The sequence below is a fragment of the Micromonas commoda genome, chromosome 7 (genome assembly GCF_000090985.2).
Source record: "Micromonas commoda chromosome 7, complete sequence".
In the NCBI taxonomy this organism is placed as follows: Eukaryota; Viridiplantae; Chlorophyta; class Mamiellophyceae; order Mamiellales; family Mamiellaceae; genus Micromonas; species Micromonas commoda.
Genome location: NC_013044.1, coordinates 793,271 through 814,358, shown reverse-complemented (window position 1 = coordinate 814,358; position 21,088 = coordinate 793,271). Strand labels below are relative to the sequence as shown.

Below are 21,088 nucleotides of genomic sequence, written 5' to 3'. Positions count from 1 at the left end.
CACTAGCTAAGCTAAGGGTTAGACTACCTCTGCTTCTTGCTGCCCTTCTTGTCCTTGCCCTTCGAGGATAACACACCCTGACTCCGAAGGTAATCCTCGGCCGCCTTGATCTTCGCCTTCTTGCTCGCCTTCTCCTGAGCCCTGTACTCCTTGATGAGGCGCTTTCGCTCCGACCTCGGCAACGAGTCCAGGATCCCCGACGGCCTCCCAGCCTCCAGCTCAACCTGAGGGTCGTCGACGAGCATCTGCTGATTCGCCGCGTCGGGGTGGCATCCGCCGCGCGTGGGCGACCGCCCGCACGTCATCGGGGTTTTCAGCGCGAACTTGCGCGAGTTCATCAGCTCGTCCCTCGCGCGCATCAGCGTCAGGGGGTCCTCGAGCTTTACCCGGAACTCATCCGCGGGGTTCTGGTCACGCATCGGGCACTCCTTGTCCCCGCTCTGGTGACCGAGCCCGCCGCACCTCAGGCACTGCACAGCCTTCACCTGTTTGCCGAAGGGCTGCACGCGCGCCAGGCCCACGCCGTCCATCTTCGGGGCGCCCCTGAGCTCCGGCATCTCCTCCTCGGTCATGACGTTCTTGCCGTACATGTCCTTCTTGAAGTGGTGCCGCTTTGGCTTCTCGGGTACGAGCGGGGGAAGCCCCGCAGCCTCCCTGGCAGCCTCATCCTCGCGTGCCTTGAGATCTTCCATCTCCCGTCGCTTGCGTTCCTCCGCTTCTTGCTTCTCGCGCTCCTGCATCTCCTTGAACCCGGGCGGCTGCTGGTACATGAAGGCGAGCTGCTGGCGATTCCTCAGGGCGTCCCTGTCGCTCTGGCTCAGCAGCTCGGTGTTCTTGAAGAACTCAGCCTGCTCCGCGAACTCCTTCTTCGCGAGCTCGTTCCTCGTCTTCTTTGCCTCCTCCTCCTGCTCCGCCTTGAACAGCCGCTCCTGATTCCGATACGACAGCGGATGCCAGTACTTCTGGTTCAAGAAGCCGTGGCTCCACGCGGTGCCGCCCTTGGGCTTGAGCCCGAGCTTCTCCGCCTGCATGTCCTTCCTGATCCCGTCCATGACGCCCTTCGCCGGCGCGATACCGGCCTTGGCGCGCTCGAACCTCTCCTTCGCCCCACTCATGACGCCCCACTCAGAGCGCGCCCCCCTCTGGTCCAGGAGACTGGTGGTCTTCAGGCTAACTTTCAGTCGGGGGCTTCCCGTCACTGTTAACGCGCGATGGACGGTCGGGGCCGGGGAGGCCGCGGCGGTCGGGGCCGTGGCCGCGCGGGTGGTCGGGGCCGGGGAGCCGGTGATGATCAGGAGCCTGAGGCGATCCCTCCGAGCTGGCCCGTGTACTTCCCGCGGCTCAGGTTCGCGGAGGACGACCGGAGGGCGGAGCTCGTCGCCGTGCTCGCGAGATTCTTCAGCAGCGAGATCGGCTTCGAGCTCATCAAGGGCGTGCGGACGCACCACCTCCGGGACGTCCTGGTGGCGCTCGATTTTACCCAGCTGAAGGCAAGGGCAGACATTCCGGACCTGTTTGCGGCGCTCGAGCTGGCGCCGCCCGAGGCCATGCTGTGCCTGCGCGCGGCCATCCACGAGGTGGTGTTCAACTCGCCGGTGGGGAGGAGGGAGCTGCCGCACATGCAGATACCTGCGCCCGCGGTCAAGCTTTGCAGGCCGCCGGTGGTGGACGTCCACCTGGTCAACCACCCGGAGGCGAGGGTGACGTTCAGGGACCTCAGATCCACGCTAGCGGGCAAGATCGTGACGCTGCGGGGCCAGGCCGTTCGCGTCTCCCCCGCATCCTATCTCGCCAAGACTCTCCAGTTTACCTGCGACAGGTGCGACACGCCGCAGACGTTTTACTTCACCAACGGCCTGTACGACGAGCCGGAGAGCTGCGCCGCGCCCGGGTGCCGATCGAAGAAGTTCACCCCGGACAGGGACTCGGTCAAGTGCGCGGACTGGCAGCGCATCAAGCTGCAGGAGCTCATAGAGGATGTCATGGAGGATGACGACTACGACGGCCGCGGGCAGGCGCGGTTCGCCGACATCGAAGCGGAGGGGACGCTGGTGAACAAGTGCGCACCCGGGGATGAGATCACGGTGGTTGGGATCGTGGAGATGCGCAACGTGGAGCAGAAGGGGAGCGCGCTGGAGCGGGAGAGGGCGGCGTCGCAGTTTGAGCTCGTGGTGAACGCGTTGTCGGTGACGAGGCAGAGGGCGGGTGACGACGTCAACAGGCAGCCCCTGTCCAAGGAAGCCGAGGAGGCGTTCAGGCGCGGTCTGCCAAACCTTGCCGCGGAGGATGCACACTTCGGTAGGGTGAGCGAGGGGTGGCTCGGGGTGGAGGATTTCCGGAAGGAGTTTGAGGAGGAGCCCGCGATGTCCCCTGCGGATCTCGAGTTCATCGTGAGGTTCACGGAGGAGTGCGACGGCGAGCAGTTCAAGCAGCTGGTGCACTCGCTCTGCCCAGTCATCTACGGCCAGGAGCTCGTCAAGGCTGGCATCGTGCTCGCGCTGTTCGGCGGCGTGAGCAAGAAATTCGAGGACGACGGGTGGATACCCACAAGGGGCAGCATCAACTGCCTGGTGGTAGGCGACCCGGGCATGGGCAAGAGCCAGATGCTCACGGCGGCGTCGAAGGTGGCGAACAAGGGGATGTACTGCTGCGGTGGTTCGGGGGTGTCCGTCGCGGGTCTCACCGCCGCGGTCATCAAGGATCCAACCACCGGTCAGTTCACTTACGAGGCTGGTGCGCTCGTGCGCTCCCATGGGGGCGTGTGCTGCGTCGACGAGTTTGACAAGATGCAGAGCGAGCACGACGCGTTCCTGGAGACGATGGAGCAGCAGGAGGTGAGCATCGCCAAGGCTGGCATCGTCTGCACCCTGCCCGCGCGCGCGTCCATCATCGCGGCGGCTAATCCGAACGGCGGACAGTACAACAGGTCGCTGAACATCACCGACAACCTGAACATGTCCCCGGCGCTACTCTCCAGGTTTGACCTCATCTTCATATTGGTGGACGACGCGGACGCCACGCTGGACGAGCACAGGGCGAGGCACGTGCTCGCACCCCACGGCGTCGGCGGGGTGGCGCAGCTCAAGCAGGCGCAGCAGCAGCTCCTGGCGCAGTACGCTCACGAGGATCAGGAGGAGGAGGAGGCGCGGGACCGGGAGGAGGACGAATACGCGGGTGCCTACACACAGCCTCAGCCGCGGGACGACGAACGGGCTGACAACCAGCTCGCAGTGCGAAGGGGCCCCACGCTCAAGCAGAGACTCCGGCTGGATCTCGCGGGCGCGGACGAGGACTTCGCGCCGTTGCCCGTGAGTCTGATGCGAAAATACATCACCTACGCCAGGGCGTACTGCTTCCCCATGCTCTCCGAGGAGGCTGGCAAGATTCTTCAGGATTATTACGTCGAGATTCGCGCTCGGTGCGCAGCTGGCGCGGATAGCGTGCCGATAACGCCGCGTCAGATGGAGGCTCTCATCCGACTCGCCGAGGCCCGCGCCAAGGTGGAACTGCGCGAGACGGTGACGGCAGAGGACGCCCACGACGCGGTGGAGATCATGAAGGAGGGCATGAGGGACGTGCTCAAGCCCGGGGGTACCCTCCGCGGCAAGGGGGGCAAGCTCAAGAAATCAGGCAAGGCGAAGATGTTTATCGACGCGATGAAGCGAAAGGCTCAGGATAAGGACAGTGCCTACTTCACCACCGGCGAACTTTACGCGCTGGTGGACGACCTACAGCTGCAGATCCCGGACGTGGACGCGTTCATCGATAACCTGAACATGGCTGGAGAAATCTTGAAGAGCGGGAGGCTGTGGAAGGTGGCGTGATTTAGAACTCCAGCACTACGGGATACTACTAACACTTATAGCTAGCTCTAGAGTAGTAGTGCCGATGGAGCATCCGTACAAATTCCCTAGGCTTAGCTAGGCGATGAGACCCTCCTGCATCTCCAGACTCGTCATGGCGTCGTGGTTGAGAAGTACGTCGCGAATACCGTCACGTTCCAGCCGAGCCGCCCAGCTCCACATCCTCTTGAACGCGCGGACATTGTACGCCGCCTCGCGCGTCGGATCCTCCGCCTCGGGGAAGGTGTCAAAGTACGCGTGGCCCCTGTATCCAGACGCCCTGAGCCAGAACACGAGCTCGAGCGCCCCCGGCGCGTGAACCGACCCGAACGCGAGCCCATCCTCAGCCGCGAGCTTCGAGTGCACGTCCCCGAGGTGGAAGCCGAACAGGGCACCCGCGTCGGCGACCATCGCGGCGCTCTGCGCGGGGTTCTCCCCGGCCGCCACCAGGTGGCCCGCGTCCAGGGTGAGCCCGAACCGTCCCGGTCGATTCACGTCCCTCACCAGCGCCAGCGCCGCCGCCGTGCTGGGAACAAGCGCGAACCGACTCGAGGGATCCGTCGGCTTGAACTCGTACGACACCTTCACTCCCTCGCACTCGTCGCGGTCCAGAGCCGCGCGGATGGCGCCCACCCCGCGCCGCCACGCGTCTGAGTAGTTGACCTGGAGGTGGTAGTCGTAACCGTCAAACTGTGGCCAGACGATGACGCCGGCTGACGCGTCCAGCGACCGAGCCCACGCGCACGCGCCCGCGACGACGTCGACGGCCGCGGCACGGACGGACGGATCGGGGTTCGTGAACGCCCCGGCTCGAAACCGCGACGCCGGGAACCGCACCGCCACCGCGCCGGCGGCGAGACCAGCCGCTCTCAGCGCGCCGGTCACAGCCTTTGGCTTTCGACCGTCGAGGTGCTGGGGGTAGTTGAAGTCCACGAGGTCGATACCCTCGACCTCGCCCAGCCTGCGAACCATGCCGAGGACGTCGAGCCGCTCGCGCCCACTCCACAGGTCGGGGCGCTCCTTCATGGAGTTGAGCCTGGAGCCGAATCGAAGCGGGCACTCGTCGTCGCGAAGGGCGGCGTCGGTTTCTTCGCACGCTTTCGTCGCCGCGAGCGCCGGCGCGGGGAGATGTCGGTGCTCGGGGATGAGATTCTCCGCTTCGTCACGCGTGGGAAGCGACGGCACAGCGCCCGGGACGCTCACCGCGTGCGCCCCCGCCGCCGCGGCCAGCGCCAAACCCCGGGAATCCTTCACGACGTCGACGCCCTCCGCGACGGCGACGGCGAGCGCCGCCCGGAACGCGTCGCCCGCCGCGGTGCCGTCCACGACCTCACCGACTTTACCGACCTCACCGCCCGGTACCGGCAGCGCGTCGTGCCGCGCGATCACGCCGGTCGCGCCGATGACCATCGCGCCGCGCGCGCCGAGGGTGACCAACACGCGCTTGGCGCCTTGGGCGACGAGCTCGAGGCCCGCGGCGACCGCCTCGTCGTCCGTCGACGTCGGCATGCGGGTGAGCCTCGCCAGCTCGGACTCATTCGGGCAGAGGTAATCCGCCGCCTCGAGCAGCGCGGCGGGTATAGGAGCGTCCACGCCCCCGGCGTCCACGACGATGGGAACCCCCGCGGCCTTCGCAGCCGCCGCGGCCGCGAGGTTGACCCTGTCGGGGACCTCCCGCTGCAGCAGCATCACCGCGGCGCCCCTCGCTGCTCGGACCATCGTCGACACGAGCTCGTCGTCGTTCTCGGGCCACGCGGAGTTGGCGCCGCCGACGACCACGGACGACGCCTCGCCGCCGGGCGAGAGCATGACGAGGCCCGTCCCCGAGGGAAGGTCCGGGTGGCGTCCGCTCAGGGAGACATCGACGCCGTTCGCCACGAGCTCCTGCTCGAGCATCGACGCGTGTGAATCGCCGCCGAACTGGCCGACGAACCTCACCGGCCTCGAGCCCGCGACGAGGCGCGCGGCGGCGACGGCCTGGTTCGCACCTTTACCCCCGACGGCGACGCTCACGCGCGGGTCCGTCGCCGTGACGGTCTCCTCCAACGCGGGCGGCCTCGCGACCTTCACCGTCAAATCAACATTTACGGATCCCACGACCACGATGTGCGGGGGCGGGGCTCCACATGATGGCTGCTCCGCGGCGAACGATACATCCGGCGACGCGATAAGAATTATGACCGCGATCGCGGTGTACACGGTGCGGGTGAAGACCCGCCATGTCGCCATGCTTCTCCGACGCGTCGATGAGTGGATAAACGCGTTTTAGTTGGAGACGACGACATGATGTTAAAAGTTAGCTGCCCGAGTGTAGAGTGTCGTGTGGGAGAACGGGTGAGACGGTGAGACAATACGTGATTATGATACGGTCCCCCCGGTTCTTTACCTAGCAGCCTCCAGGGCCTTGAGCACCACCCCCTCCCACCCGTCCACGCCCGGGTCCTCCGGGAAGAGCACCCCCGGGAGGCCAATCTTGTCGCACGCCTTGGCGGACGTGCCCCCTATGCACGCGTACGCCGGGTGATCCGACGCCGCGGGATCCAGGCCCGAGAGCGCCATCCACGCCTTGACCGCGGATGGCGACCCGAACGTCACCACGTCCGCGGCGAGCGCCCTCGCGAGCACCGCGGGGTCGACGGCGGTGACGTTCTCCGTGCTGTACGTGTCGAGACGGGTCACCGTCGCGCCCCGCGCCGCCAGGCCGTCCTGGAGGGTGCTCGCAGCCTTGGCGGACGCCGGGTAGAGCACCCGCGAGCTCTCATCGACCGGCAGCTCGACCACCATGGTGTCCGCGTTGGCCTTCGACGGCGTGAACGTCGGAGCCGCGAGAGCTCCAGACGCGTAGTGCTCGGCGAGGATCCTCGCCGTGCCCGCGCCGACGGTGGCGATTGGGAGGTCGGGCCGGCCGGCCTCGGTCCATCCCTCCAGGAACACCTTCGCCGCCTCCGGCGAGGTGATGCAAACCCACGTCCACCCCTCCGGATCGTTAAGCGCCGCGGGGAGCGCGTCGCGGTCGGCTCCGTTGATGGTCTCGATGAGGGGCATCTCCAGGCAGTCGATCCCCCTCGCGGTCAGCCTGCTGCACATGTCCCCGTTCTTTCCCTCCTCGCGCGTCAGAACCACACATCGCCCTGCGTACTGCTCAGTCTCCTTGGACGCCGCCGCGGTCGCGGGGGCGGCCTTCATGGACAGCGGACCTCGGAGAAACCTGCCGGAGGAGGAGAAAAGTCCGATGCTGGACCAAGACACAGGCGAGGACGCGCCGTGCCCCACGGAGGTGACGCAGAACCTCTTGGATGCGACATGGGGCCTAACGCCGGCGCATACCGCGGCGTGGAGAGACGCGCTCGACATGACGTGCGCGCTTGGTCCCTCGGTTGTGGTCGCCCTCCGTCGGGCAGCGATGTGCAAGTGTCAACAGATAAAACGCAGAGATCTATCTGACCAATCACATTCGACCGGGCGATCGCAACATGCAAACAGTCAGGTATGGTCTAATAAGTGTTACATGGAGATTCCGTTTTCAGGAAAGCGACGAGACCGACGGCGATGTTACCATCGCTTACAGGGCCATTCACGTGGGGCGTCGCACGCGGGCGGCAGCCATGGACCACCTAACAGCGAACGGAGTGATGCTGGGTATCTTGCCCAAGAAGGTGAGCACCACCAAGACCCGACCCCGATACCCGATATAGGTCGCGAAGCCCACTCTCGCGCCTGTGCGACGGCACCCCCGGAAATTCCCCCCAAATTGGCAACGCTCGTCACCTCCGAGAGCCTTCCCGGCGGGGTTCCTCCCTGACGCTCGTTCCCGGCCGATGCACGCAGGGCGAAGATGTTGACCTGGTCGGGCCCATCCGCAGCTACGTCGAGAACACTTTCTCTCCCGAAGAGGCGACGTCGTCGGAGGAGGATCTGACGAGGCTAGGCCTGCTCAGATCCGAGACGGTGGCGAACCAGCAGACCCACGAGCAGCGAAGGGAGACCCTCCTCGCGTACTATCGCGCGCTGTGCGTCGTGGAGTCACGATTTCCCATCAGCAAGCAGTCGGGCCACATCGACGTCTCGTTTTCCTGGGCGGACGCGTTCAAGACGCACAAGAGGGTGTCCATCGCGAACGTGCACTTCGAGAAAGCCGCCGTGATCTTCAACCTCGGCGCCAGCTGGTCCCAGCTCGGCCTCGCCGCGGACCGCGCCACGCCGGAGGGGATCAAGACGGCCGCGCACGCGTTCCAGCAGGCGGCCGGGGCGTTCGCCATGCTGCGCGAAGACGTGCTCGGGAAGGTTGGCGGCGTGGGCGGCGGGGATGCCACCGCGGATCTCTCAGAGGAGTGCGCCGGCATGCTCGTCTCCCTGCACCTGGCGCAGGCGCAGGAGTGCTTCTACGACAAGGCGGCGACGGACGGTAAGAGCACCGCGGTCTGCGTCAAGCTGGCGCAGCAAACGCACCTGTTTTACGAGGAGGTCAAGACGGCGCTCGCGTCGCCGCCGCTGAGCGAACACCTCGAAAAGTCGTGGTTGGCGCACGTCGCGGCAAAGTCCGCGATGTTCCACGCCGAGGCTCTCTCCCGCGCCGCGAAGATGGCGGAGGAGGACGACGAGGACATCGGATCCGCCATCGCCCGCCTGCTCGTCGCCTCCACCGAGCTTCACGCCGCGCACAGGATGGCCAAGAACACGGGGGGGATCAGCGTCCACTGCGTAGGTGCGGTTGCCACCCTGCGGGACGCGGTGGACGAGCAGCTGCGCAGGGCTCAGCGAGACAACGAGTGCGTGTACATGGTGCGCGTGCCCGCATACGAAGACGTCGCGCCGCTCGGTGCTGCGGCCGTGGTCAAGGCTGTGCGACCCCCCGCGGAGGCGGTGGACGCGGCGACGGAGGACATGTTTGCCGCCATAGTGCCGGAGAGCGGCTTTAAGGCTCTGAGCAGATACACGGAGAAGGTGGACGCACTCATCAGGGAGGAGAACGACGTGCTCGCCCTCGCGAGCGACGAGGCCAGGGTCGCACTCCGGGAGATGGAGCTCCCGGAGCTCCTCATCGCCGCGGAGGCTGGCGCGCAGCCCGAGTCGCCCCCGGGCTGCGGCCAGGACTCGGCCGCCGGGTCGGGCGGCGGGCTCCCGTCGCCCCTCGACGAGGAGGTGGCGTCGATTCAGGGCGCGGGCGGCCTCGCCGCGCTGAGAGGGGGGCCGCCCCGCCTCGCCGAGATGAACGAGGCGTGCACTCAGCAGATTGGCGCGGCCCAGTCCGAGCTCGACGCCGAGGCGACGGAGGATGAGGCGTGCCGCGGAACGTACGGACCCGGCGTGTGGACCCGGCCGCCCAGCGCCGGGCTCACGGTTAACCTGCGCGAAAAGCTGGCGTCGTTCAGGAATAACCTCGCGCAGGCGGCCAGGAGCGACGATTCCCTCAGGAGGCGCATCGAAGACGGCGTGGATGGGGTGTTGGGCGTGTTGGATCCCGTCAACCTGGCGGCTGCTGCGCCCAAGCTTCGCGCGCCGATGCTGTCCACCCTGGATGACTCTGGCGCGCTCCCGTCGCTCCGCGCGGCGCTCGAGGACTTGGAGGCGGTCGGCGGCGAGCGCGCGGGTATCGAGGAGATGATGAGGCGGATCAAGGAAGACGACAACATCATGGGTAAGGTCATGGCCAAGACAGACAACTACGATGGCTTGTTCAAGACCGAGCTGGCCAAGTACGACAAGGCCCGCGAAGCGATCGCGACGAACGTGTCGAGCCAGGCGGATATCTTATCGCGGCTGCGGGCGACGCACGCGAGGTTCACGCAGATGTACGACGTCGACGCGTGGAGAGCCGCGACGGATGCCCACGCGTCCTCGGTGCGCGCGGCGGTTGCGCACTATCGGGAGCTGTCTTCCGGGTTGGAGCAGGGTCTGACGTTCTACAGCGGGTTCGCGGAGGCGGTGAACCGTCTCGCGGGGGAGTGCGAGGGGTTCGTCGAAAACAGACGCAGGGAGAAGGCGCAGCTCGAGGGGGTGGTCGCCAGGAGGGCCGAGCAGGCGGCCGCCGTCGCGCATCACCAGGCTGCCGCGGCTGCCGCGCAGCAAAACGCGGCTGCGGACCAAGCTGCTGCGCAGAGGGCTATGGCCGAGGCGCAGGCGTCCGCGGCGGCGGCGCAGATCAGGAACATGTCGATGTCTGCGCCCCCTCCCGGGCCGGCCCCGCCGCCGGGCATCGCCGTCGGGGCTCCCCCATCGCCGCACGGGTACTACTCGCAGCCGCAACCCCCCGCGTACGGCTACCCTCCAGCGCCGCAAGGGTACCCCTCGGCACCGCAGGGGTACCCTCCAGCGCCGCAGGGGTTCCCTCCTCCCCCTCCTCCTGCGAATTATCCGCAGCCGCCGCCCGGAGTCGGACCTCCATACGGTGGCTACCGGTGATTTAGCTACATAAATCTTTCATCACTAATGACGAACGAAGTGCTAAGCCTTCCAAATGCGGCACGTGTTGTCCTTGCTTCCCGTGATGACGTACGAGCCTTCGTAGTTAAACGCGCATGAAAATATCTCATCCGTGTGTCCCTCCAGCGTCTGCGCGCACAGCCCCGTGGCCGAGTCCCAGATTTTGCACGTCTTATCGCTGCTCGCCGTCATCACCCTCGTTCCCTGCGGGTTAAACGCAACCTTCGATATCTCCCCATCGTGTCCCTCCAGGACGTGCGCCAGTTCCCCGCTCGACACTTGGTACACCCTCGCCGTCGCATCCGCCGAAGCGCTCGCGACCCTCGCGCCCGAAGCGTCGAAGCACGCGTCCAGCACCTCGTCGCTGTGCCCCCGCCAGACAAACTCTGTCCGACCTCCGCCGACGTCCCACAGCCTACACGTCCTATCGATGGACGCGCTCACCACGCGGTCCCCGGCGTAGTTGAACACCGTCGAGCTCACCTCCGCGCCGTGCCCCTCGAGCGCGCGAACGCATCGCCCCGTTCGAGCGTCCCACACCCTGGCGTCGTGGTCAAAGCCGCCGGTGACGATCGTGTCCCCGGAGGTGTTGAAGCACAGAGAGACGATCTCCGCGGTATGTCCCGCCAGAGTGCACACCTCCGTACCCGTCTCGACGTCCCAGAGCTTCGCGGTGTTGTCCATCGAGCCGGTGGCGATGACCGTGCTCTGCGGGTTGAAACCGAGGCAGACAATCTCGCTGGCGTGGCCGCGGAGGGTGTAGTAGCACTCGCCGGTGTTCGCGTCCCAAAGCTTACACGTCTTGTCGAAGCTCCCCGTGATGATCTTATCGCCGTACGGGTTGTTGAACGCGATGGCGTACACCACGTTCTTGTGCCCCTCCAGCGTGTGGATCTCCTCGCCGGTGTCCGTGTCAAACACCTTGCACGTCCTGTCGTAGCTTCCGGTGATGAACTTGTCGCCGCTCTTGTTGAACGCGCAGTTGGTGAGGGGCAGGATGTGCGCCCTGAGCTCCTTGACCAGCGAGAAGCTCTTCGTGGACACCGCGCGGAGCTTCGACTGCAGCTTCTTGACAAGCTTGCGAAGCGGCTCCCTGTGTGATTCCTTGATCATTGACTCCTGGCGAGTGATTGCGTTGACGAGCACGTCCGCGTCGGTGTCGGCGGAGAGGTCGAGGAGGTCCACGCTGCGCTGCATGAGCTCGCCCGCGAGCTCGTATTCCAGTATTATGCCCGGGGGATAGTAACGCAGCAGGAATTTCTTGAGCTTCGGCCTCGCGGAGGCAGTCGCCCTCCTCTCGAATCTTTCGGCGCCGTCCATGGTTGGAAGCAGAGCTGTCAGCGCCCGAGCTTGAAAATGGAAAGCTTCCGAAGTCCCGCGAGAAGGTTGCCTGCCCGCTCACCGACGACCCGCGAGTGCGGGGGAGGTGTCTTGACGTGGGGAGGTATCAACCCACGCCGCGGCGTGGTCTCCGCGCGCTCCTCCCGGTGAGACTGAGCCACGGGTAGTCAACCGAGAGGCAGATAGATCGGGGAAACGAACCCGTGTAGCCTCTCCAGCTCTCGGACGGTTCGATGTGTTTTTGAACCCAGCCAGCAAGGTCCCAGCAAGCAGGCTGGAAGAGACCGCTGCCGCATCTCATCAAACTCTCGAAAAGTTAACAGGTAAACCTCGCGTTTTCACTGGCGGGGCTCCTCTTCGCGCCTCCGATCTCACACTTGGAAGGCGCGGGAGCGAGCGCGCGGTCATCTAGGGGTGCGAAATGCGAGCCACGGTGAGCTGGCAGGATGCCCCGCCCGACAGGGACGGCCTGCGCAGCGTCTGCTACGACGTCGCCTACAAACCCGATGGGTCCCAGCTGGTGACCGGGATGGGCAATCGGGTTCTGGTTTACGGGTGCCAGGACGGCGCCCTGCTCCACTCTCTCAAGGCTCACAAGGATGCGGTGTACGCGGTATCGTGGAGCTTCGAAGGGTCGAGGTTCGCGTCCGGCGGCGCGGACAAGACCATCATCATCTGGACGTCGGAAGCTGAGGGCATCCTCAAGTACAACCACAATGAGTCGGTGCAGTGCCTCGCGTTCAACCCCTGCTTGATGCAACTCGCGTCCGCCACCGCCAGCGACTTTGGGCTCTGGGCTCCGGAGCAAAAGTCCGTCCAGAAACACAAGGTGAGCAGCAAGGTTCTCTGCATGGGGTGGACCAAAGACGGCCAGCACCTCGCGCTCGGGCAGTACGACGGGTGCGTGTCGGTGAGGGACAGGACGGGTGGTGAGAAGGTTAAGATCCAGCGGGGCGCGCCCGTCTGGTCGCTGGCGTGGAACCCCAACAAGCGGGAGACCCACGACGTGATGGCGGTCGGGTGCTGGGACGGCACGCTCTCGTTCTACCAGCTCAACGGCATGCAGGTGGGCGACGACACGCGCCTGGGCTTTGATCCGTGTTCGGTGTCGTACTTTGGCGGCGGCGACTACGTGGTGGTGGGCGGGACGGACAAAACGGCGCGGCTGTGCTCGAAGGAGGGTACGGTGCTCACGACGTTGTGCGAGCGCGGTTCGTGGGTGTGGTGCGCGCGGGCGCGGCCCGGGCACAACGCCATCGCGGTCGGGTCCGAGGACGGGTCCATCAGCACGCACGCGCTCACCTTCTCCACGGTGCACGGCATGTACAAGGAGCTCTACGCGTACAGGGACCTCATGACGGACGTCATCGTGCAGCAGCTGGAGACGGATCAGAAGGTGCGCATCCGGTGCAAGGACTACGTGAAGAAGATCGCGGTGTACAAGGACAAGCTGGCGGTGCAGCTGCCGGATAAGCTGGTGATTTATCAGAAGATCGAGAGCGACGATCCGGACGACATGCAGTACAGGATGATGACCACGATTGAGGAAAACCTCAAGTGTAACCTGCTTGTCATCACCTCGCACCACGTCATCCTGTGCATGGAGAAGAAGCTGCTGCTGTACACGATGGAAGGCAAGAAGGAGCGAACTTGGTCGATGGACTCCGTGATAAGGTACATCAAGGTGAACGGCGGCCCAGAGAAGGGAGAGGGCGTGCTGGTGGGTCTCAAGGATGGCATGTGCCTGAAAATTTTCATCGACAACGACTTTCCGGTGGAGCTCGTCAACCACGGCGCGTCCGTTCGGTGCCTCGACATGTCGGCGTTTAGGAAGAAGCTGGCTGTGGTGGATGAGAACTCCGCGGTCGTCGTGTACGACGTCAAGACAAAAGCTGTCCTGTTCGAGGGCAAGGGTGCCAACTCGGTGGCGTTCAACTCCGTCTACGAGGACATGTTCTGCTACGCGGGTGATGGAATCCTGTCTATCAAGACGGCGGACTTCCCCGTTCACACGCAGAACCTCGAAGGTTTCGCCGTGGGTTTCAACGCATCTAAGATATACTGTCTGCACAACATCAGCATGCAGACCGTCGTCGTGCCGCACTCTTGGAGCGTGAAGAATTACATCAAGAAAGGGGACTTTGACGGCGCGTACGCGGTTGCGTGCCTCGGCGTGACAAATAAGGACTTCATGAACCTCGGCCTCGCGGCTCACTGGGGGATGAACTTGGAGGTGGCGCGTAAGTGCTTCATCAGGTGCCGCGACATGAAGTACATCGACCTCGTGGCCGACACCGAGGAGGGGCTCAAGAAGGGTGAGCCGCCGTTTATGTTCCGAGCTCTGAGCCTCGCGTACCAGAGCAAGTTTCACGAGGCGGCTAAGGAGTACGCCGAGGGTGGCCGCGCGGACAAGGCGATGGAGATGTTCACGGAAATGCGAATGTTCGACGAAGCGAAGGTATGGGCCGAGGAGTACGCCAAGACGCACGGCGGCGGAGACATCTCCCTCACAGATTTTGTTAACCGCCAAGCCGAGTGGGCGGAGGAGACGAGCGATTACGAATCAGCGGTGAACATGTACGTCCAGGCGAAGAAGTTCGAGAAGGCCGTGGCGCTGGTGGGCAAGAACAACTGGAGGGATAAGCTGGTGGATATCATGCGGGTGCTCGACGTCAAGGATGACGCCAAGGTGATTCAGCAATGTGCGGGTCACTTTGCGCGGTGGGGCGACTCCTCGCACGCCAAGGAGGCGTACAACAAGCTCGGCGACCACGCCGGTCTGATGACGCTGCACGTGCAGCAGAACCAGTGGGACGACGCGTTTGCGCTCCTGAAGCAGCACCCGGAGTACGCGGAGAAGGTGCACCTGCCGTACGCCAACTGGCTGGCGGATAACGATCGGTTCGACGAGGCGCGGGTGGCGTACAGAGTCGCGGGGCGGTCCGAAATGTCGACGCGGATGCTCGAGCAGCTGACCCTCAACGCGGTGCTGATGCGAAGGTTCAAGGACGCAGGGTACTACTACTGGCTCATGTCCGAAGAGGCCGCGGATAGCCTGCCGAAGGACTCCAGGGCGCTCCTCTCGGACGACGACGAGGCGAAGTTGGCGCGGTTCCACGAGCTCAAGGACCGATCCGAGATTTACTACGCCTACGACTACGTGTTCCGTGCCATGGAGGAGCCGTTCAGCTCGTGCCTCCCCTCGACGTTGCTGAACATCGGGCAATTTTTGCTATCCAAGTTCGCCACGCACGACGAGATGCCTATGGGTATCAGTCTCTCATACGTTCTCATCACAATCGCCAAACACGGCGAGGCGCTGGGGGCATACAAGCTCGCGAGGTTCGCCTACAACAAGCTGCAATCTCTGCGAATACCCGCGGCGTGGCAGGCTGAGGTCGATCTGGCATCCGTCGTGGCGAGGTCGAGGCCGAACGTCGACGGAGACGATTTGCTGCCGCTGTGCTTCCGATGTAGCACCACGAACCCTCTCGTGTCCGTCAAGGGTGACGTGTGCATAAACTGCGGCGGACACTTTGTTCGATCCTTCGTCACGTTTGAGCACCTTCCCATGGTCGAGTTCCACCTGGCGGACGACATCTCCGCCAAGGAAGCACGCCGCTTAATCAACGAGGATCCCCCGAACAAAGCGAGCGGCTCCGGTCGCGGCGGCGGCGGGGACGTCCTGGACTCTGGCGGCGATCAGAGGATGATGTTTGACGACGGCACGGGCGACGTGAAATTGGACGACGCGTTTGCGCAGCAGATGGTGGCGCCCAACTCTCTCATCGTGTGCGACCGGGACATGCTGCGGAACCTGCCGCCGAGTGAGGTTGTGATCAGACCGTCGGGCTGCGCGCTGGTCAAGCCCCGATACTACCGCCTCATGGACGCCGACGCGCCCGTCACTGTTGACGACGCGGGTCACCTGTACGAGACCGACGAGTACGAGCTGGCGTGTCTTGAACAGGGCCGAACGCCCTTCACGCGCAAGGGGGTGAACAGCGACGCGGAGCAGGATAACTACGCGATGGTTCCCGAGCCGGAGACCCCGCCGGCGTCGCAGGGAAAGAAGAAGCCGGGGTGGGGCACCGCGAGGGCAGTTGGAACGGTTCGAGGCCTTGAGTTTGGGAAATAAAATCTTAGTGAGTTTCGTTTCTTTCCATGTCTCGTTTCTAGCTCAAGTCAAAAGACCCGATCCCCTCGGTGATCGCGTAACCGAGTCGCTCCTTGAGAACGTCGACGCAGCTGTAAGGCGGCAGCTTGAGATAGCTCGCGCACGTCATCGCGGAGGGCAGGTCGGCGTCCGCCAGCGTCGTCCCGGATGACAGCGGCTGCGACCCGGTGCCTGCAGCCCCTCCCGCGGCGCCGGAGGGTTGCTTGCACACGACCGTGAGCCTGGGCTGCAGCGCAGCCAGACCCCCCGGAGGAAGACGCGGCGCGCCGGTAACGAAGCGCAGGAACGCTCGCTGCTCTTCCGGACCGTATCCGCACATCACCTCGACGAGAGCCTTGATGGGCGGGGACTGGGCGTTGTACCCGTGGTCGTACGTCATGCACTCGCCCAGCAGCTCGGGGGTCCAAGCCTGGCCCTGACCGCAGAGCATGCGGTCAATCTCAGGCTCGGTAAACATGCCGAGCGCGACGGGAGGAAGTACATCCGCGAGGCCGCCACGGAACGCGTCGAGCTGACGCGAGATGCCGCCTCCGACGGACGCGTCAACCACGGCGGCGACGTAATCGCCGAGGTTCTCCGCCGTCACCGCAACCTCCGCTCCGCCGGGCATCAACTCGAAGGTGTCGTCACCGGGGAGGGTAAAAGTCAGGCACAAATCCTCCACGGCTGCGCCGCCCACGGTTATGGCGCGCCACTCCTTCTCGGCAGCGCCCGATCTCTTGAGCGCGTCGATGCGTTTCGCGGCTGCGGACAGCTGTGACAGGGTGCGGCCAAGCTCAGGATCCACCTCCGCGAGGTCATCCAACGCGAGCGTGCGGCCTGAAACGGCGCGGAAGAACACCGGGCTGAGTGCCATGTCGAGTAGCCTTCCATCCTGGAGAGCCTTACCGACCGCGCGACCGAGCATCCTGAAAAGATCGCCGCGCTTGATCCCGCCGGGGGCTCCCGGCACCGTCGCGTCAAAGTCCTTCGCAGAGACGGGTGCGGGGAACAATCCGTGGGGTGCGTTCACGAACCCGTCGGCGGGACCGGGCTTGCCGTCAACGGGCGCGTCCCTCCAAGCCTTGAGCGAGCGCTGGGTAACCTCCTTGGACATGAGCGTGTAAAACTCCAGCGTGGGTCCGGTTCCCGTGCCAACCTCGTTAAAGAACTCAACCTCGAGAACCATCTTATGTGCGCCCGGCATCTCGTACACCTTCATCGCAGACTCCAGAATTCGCTGTCGAGATACGCGGACCTTTTGTCGCTGCAGGCGACCAACACGGAGGTCGCGTCCGCCTCCGCCACCGTTGTTGTCCTGCGACTGGCCGTGCATGCGGTGAAGCGCGCGGGCGAGACCAAACGTGGTGCAGTAGAAGAGCTGCTGCCGCACCTCAAAAGGAAACAGGAAAGGACACGCTCGCGCCAGGGTGGTGCACCAAGTGGGCAAGCTACCGCTGCAAAGAGCCAGGGCGTCTTGGAGCTGCCGCACCATCTTACCGGCCAGCTTGGAGCTGAGGAACGCATCCGCTGGAAGCGAAAGTGCCGTCACCTTCACGTCATCAACCTGCTCCCCGAGATTGATGATTCTGGACGCAGACGTTGAAACCGTGTGCAACACCGAAAGGACGGTGAGAATCGATCGTGTGGCATCCGATACGTTCGCAACGCTCTCGCGATCGCACAACTTGCCGCGCAGGGCGGAGAGAACACCCCCCAAAGCCGCGCGACGCTCCACGGATCCGAGCGCCGCGAGAGCCTCAGCCGCGTCAGCAGTCTCTTCCGAGGAGAGGACCGCGGCGCTACCAGAGCTCGGGGGCGGAGAAGGAAGGGGCTGTCCCTTGGGCGTGACGCCGTATTCCAGGGTATGAGTGCGCTCCCAGAGGCTGGCCGTGCTGACGCCGCTGCCCTCACCGTCCTCGTGTCCATCACCTTGCTCGTCCCCTTCTGCTGCGGCTGAAGCGTGCAACGCAGCGGCGTGAATGGCCTGCAACACGCTCGTCGACGGATGGAAGGGACCCACTCCGGGCGCGCGGAACAGCAGCCGGGGCGGTGCTGCCGCCGCCACCTCTGCGGCGCTTCTCGCGGGCGTCGGAGGTGGATCGGATCTGCCCGCATTTTCCGCCGGGCTCGGGGTCGGCGCCGTGGGTGCACCTCCCGCCGCTCCCTCAGCCGCCGGATCCACGTCCGCGACATCATCCGCGGTGGGCGCGTCCTCCTCTCCGTCCTCCTCGTCATCCAGCTCCTCGTCATCGAAGTCTTCCTCGCCGTCACCTTCTTCCTCCTCGTCCCCTCGCATCTCGTGGTCCTCCTCTTCCTCCTCGTTTGCGTCCATGCTCTCCGCGCCGCTGGCGAGCCGACCAGAGCGACGGGTGGGCGCGGTGCCGGATGCGGAGGCTCCCCCCGCCGGCGTCGCGGGACCCGACGGGGGCTTGTGCACCCGGGGGTAGAGGAAATCCTCGATGGCGTTGAGGGTGGCTAGTGGCTCGACCAGTATGATGTTGGAAGCGTAGTCCTTTAGCTCCGCTCGCTCGCCAGAGGCGCGGCGCAGGCGAAGCTTGAAGGGACGGGCAAGGATGCTGAGCCCGTCTCCTGCCGCCCCCGCTCCCGCCCCTGCTCGCGGTGTGCCACCTCTGTTACCGGCCGATGTTCCGACACCCGAACCTCTCGCACCGGCGCTAAGCTGCATGGGTAAAGTCTCGGTTACAGCCAGCGCTTCAAGAAGTCGCTCCGTTAGAGAGCTTATGGCCCGCGGCGGGAGATCCGTTGAAGCAGCTCGCACAAAAGCCGACAGGCGAGCAGAAATTGAATCGCTCCATCCGTCTCCTTTGGGTAAGTCGGAGCCCGTCAGAAACGAGCTCAGCGCCTCGACACCACCGCTCTCGATAAGCTCGAATGTTGACGTTCCTTCACCCTCGTCGAGAGTGTTGAGAAACTTCATTGCAACCGCCGTCGCCTTCAAGGGGTCCTGACCGGCGTTACGGAGCGGAGCGCACACACTCTGGAGACGCTCAACTGTTCCACCCGTAGCTGCCGCGCTGAAGTGAGCTGCACGTAGGCTGACGGCGCGATCCATGGCAGCGCGGCGCTGAGGAGTGTCGGACATTTTCCGGCCAGAGTTTGTCAGCGCCATCCTCGCAACGATTGATGCAGCGCTGCCACTTCCGACGCCAGACGGCACCACCTGTCCGCGCGGGGTGATGTCACCACTTGACCCCTTGCTGTCGCCGGAACCGTCGTTGCTCGCGGCGTGCATCTCGCAAAGCTGTTCAATTGCGTGGACTGTACCTTCCTTCCTGAACGCGCGACTGAAGGTATCCGGTAGTTTTTGCATGAGGAGGTCCACGATGTACAGGGCCACCTGAGCAATGGCTCCGTCTCGAGACGACACCAACCCTGCCAGGAACGACGCCATCTGTCCGGGCTGAAGCGCGGCCGATCCGGAGATGAGCATCTCAGGTGGTGCGTGGTGCAAAAACTTGGCAAGAGCCGCCAGGCACTGAAGCTTGACGTTTGTGCCGACAGACGCGACCACCACCTGCATGAGGGACGACGTGAGATTGGATCCGTACTCGCGAAGCAGCTCCGGCTCAGCCTTCAGGATCCCCTCAAGGGCGACGCCGGCTGCGTTCGCCACCTCTGAGGCCACAGCCGCGCTGCGACGTCGCGAGTTTGATTTCCTGCCGTTCTCCGTGTTTGGCACATTGACTGGCACCGCAGCGTCAATGCCCAGGGACTCAAGGGGCGACTCAGAGGCTCCGCTTCCGGGTTGAATCGAGGGTAGCAATTGGTTGGCCAACGTCGTCACCTCCAGGAGTTGATCCGCCGACACGATCGGTGAAGCAGGCGAAGCAGAAGCGGTCGAGCTGGCGAGAACTTTGCAGCCGGCGAGTACTGACTTTAGGGTTCCCGGCAGCCCGTTTCTGAGCAGCTGCTCGGCCACGTCAGCCGAACCCTTGCAGCACGTGCCGATGAGACGGATCAGACCGTGATACGTCGACGCGCCGACGGGTGCCGCCGTGGCCGAGCCCGAGGGGGATATGAGGCGCGTCGCGTTGGGAATCAATCCGTGAGAGCAGAGCGCCTGAAGCTGCTGCGGCTGAGAGCTCAGGTTCGCCGCGATGAGCGTCAGACAGGTGCACGCGCTCTCAACCAGCCGCGCGTCATCGTGCATGAGCAGATTAGTGAGAACTGGCACCGAGTCCGAGAGCTGATCCCAGCAGTCGCTGGCAGGCAACTGGCGGCACACGTTTGCCGCTGTCTGCAGAGCCACGCGCTGCATCCCGAGCGAGAAAAAATCGAGGTAGCTCAGGCAGGCCATCATCGCCCCCTCGCGCAGGCAGCTCGATCCGTGGTCCTGCGACAGCTTCTCCAGCGCTTGCAGGGACTGCTCCGCGAGGTCGATGTACTCGATGGTGAGCAGCCTGCTGCAAAACGCGGGCAGCGCGCCGTAGTGGACGATGGCGCCGCGGGAGTTGGGCAAGATGTCAGCCATCGACGTCAGCGCGCGCGCCGCGAGCAGCATGCAATCGGGGTTATGCTCCATCTGCATGAGGTTCACCAGCACCGGCACGAAAGCGTCGACGGACAGGGTGATGAGGGACTCCTCTGATGAGATGACGAGCAGCTCGCACAGCTCGTTTAGCGCCATGATCTGTCGGGTGTCGTCGCCATCTGCGCGGAGTCCGCCGAGGATCTCCTTCAGGCGGCCGCGTGTCTGGCCCGCGGCGGGGATCATATCCTCCAGCCCGCCGCCGAGGCGACGTAGGAGCGCCTGAAGCCCCGAGGGATCGTGTTCGTCCCCGCCCTGCTCGTCCTCGTCTTCCTCTTCATCCTCTTCGCGGTCCTCGTCCTCCTCGTCGCGGTCCTCCTCGTCGTATTCCTCGTCGTCGTCGTATTCCTCCTCATCCAGGTCGTCGTGATCGTAGGCATCCTGGCGCATCGCCTCGAGTTCCTCGCGGCTGACCATGCTTCCGCCGGTCGACGATCTCCTGCGTGTTGCCCTGCTGCTGCTGGAGGTTTTTTTGGGCGTCCTGGTGGAGGATGCCTTCTCAGATCTCCTGTTGGACCTGGAGGGGGTGCCGCCGCCGCCGCCGCCGCTCGCGCCTCTCGCAGGTAGCTCGGTGAGCACTCGAGTAGCGCGTCTCGCGGACTTCTGGCCCTCGGCCCCTTTCTTGGGTTTGCTAGTGCTAGAACCTCCTCGCCTGCGCGACTGGGATGAAGCGCCCCGCTCCGAGGAGGTTTGGTTTTCTAGGTGTGCTGCCGAGGCTCCGACGCTCCCGCGACGGGCACTCGCCTTGGGATTGACAGACTCGGGGACAGCAGA

General features: G+C 64.7%; 8 protein-coding genes across 8 annotated transcripts; 3 read left to right on the top strand and 5 right to left on the bottom strand.

Moving 5' to 3' along the window:
* Window positions 1-23: 23 nt before the first annotated feature.
* MICPUN_60124 (predicted protein) lies at window positions 24-1,115 on the bottom strand (the record flags this gene model as incomplete). The annotated part of the gene is made up of 1 exon (XM_002503582.1): window positions 24-1,115. The coding sequence occupies one exon, from the start codon at window positions 1,113-1,115 to the stop codon at window positions 24-26; it is 1,092 nt and encodes a 363-aa protein (XP_002503628.1).
* Window positions 1,116-1,211: 96 nt separating this feature from the next.
* MICPUN_83307 (predicted protein) lies at window positions 1,212-3,824 on the top strand (the record flags this gene model as incomplete). Its single annotated transcript, XM_002503925.1, has 3 exons — window positions 1,212-2,303; window positions 2,355-3,112; window positions 3,314-3,824. The coding sequence occupies 3 exons, from the start codon at window positions 1,212-1,214 to the stop codon at window positions 3,822-3,824; spliced, it is 2,361 nt and encodes a 786-aa protein (XP_002503971.1).
* A 96-nt stretch (window positions 3,825-3,920) lies between these two features.
* On the bottom strand, window positions 3,921-6,071 carry MICPUN_60122 (ribokinase/xylose isomerase; the record flags this gene model as incomplete). Its single annotated transcript, XM_002503581.1, has 1 exon — window positions 3,921-6,071. One exon carries the CDS (start codon window positions 6,069-6,071, stop codon window positions 3,921-3,923), a length of 2,151 nt encoding a protein of 716 aa, XP_002503627.1.
* Window positions 6,072-6,224: 153 nt separating this feature from the next.
* On the bottom strand, window positions 6,225-7,196 carry HEMD (urophorphyrin III synthase; the record flags this gene model as incomplete). The annotated part of the gene is made up of 1 exon (XM_002503580.1): window positions 6,225-7,196. The coding sequence occupies one exon, from the start codon at window positions 7,194-7,196 to the stop codon at window positions 6,225-6,227; it is 972 nt and encodes a 323-aa protein (XP_002503626.1).
* A 251-nt stretch (window positions 7,197-7,447) lies between these two features.
* Window positions 7,448-10,244, top strand: MICPUN_105844 (predicted protein; the record flags this gene model as incomplete). The annotated part of the gene is made up of 2 exons (XM_002503924.1): window positions 7,448-7,498; window positions 7,671-10,244. 2 exons carry the CDS (start codon window positions 7,448-7,450, stop codon window positions 10,242-10,244), a joined length of 2,625 nt encoding a protein of 874 aa, XP_002503970.1.
* A 42-nt stretch (window positions 10,245-10,286) lies between these two features.
* On the bottom strand, window positions 10,287-11,585 carry MICPUN_83602 (predicted protein; the record flags this gene model as incomplete). Its single annotated transcript, XM_002503579.1, has 1 exon — window positions 10,287-11,585. One exon carries the CDS (start codon window positions 11,583-11,585, stop codon window positions 10,287-10,289), a length of 1,299 nt encoding a protein of 432 aa, XP_002503625.1.
* Window positions 11,586-12,027: 442 nt separating this feature from the next.
* IFT122 (intraflagellar transport 122) lies at window positions 12,028-15,437 on the top strand (the record flags this gene model as incomplete). The annotated part of the gene is made up of 2 exons (XM_002503923.1): window positions 12,028-15,268; window positions 15,373-15,437. The coding sequence occupies 2 exons, from the start codon at window positions 12,028-12,030 to the stop codon at window positions 15,435-15,437; spliced, it is 3,306 nt and encodes a 1,101-aa protein (XP_002503969.1).
* Window positions 15,438-15,781: 344 nt separating this feature from the next.
* On the bottom strand, window positions 15,782-20,704 carry MICPUN_83330 (predicted protein; the record flags this gene model as incomplete). Its single annotated transcript, XM_002503578.1, has 6 exons — window positions 15,782-15,940; window positions 15,995-17,541; window positions 17,677-17,830; window positions 17,957-18,378; window positions 18,427-19,351; window positions 19,478-20,704. The coding sequence occupies 6 exons, from the start codon at window positions 20,702-20,704 to the stop codon at window positions 15,782-15,784; spliced, it is 4,434 nt and encodes a 1,477-aa protein (XP_002503624.1).
* Window positions 20,705-21,088: the final 384 nt, after the last annotated feature.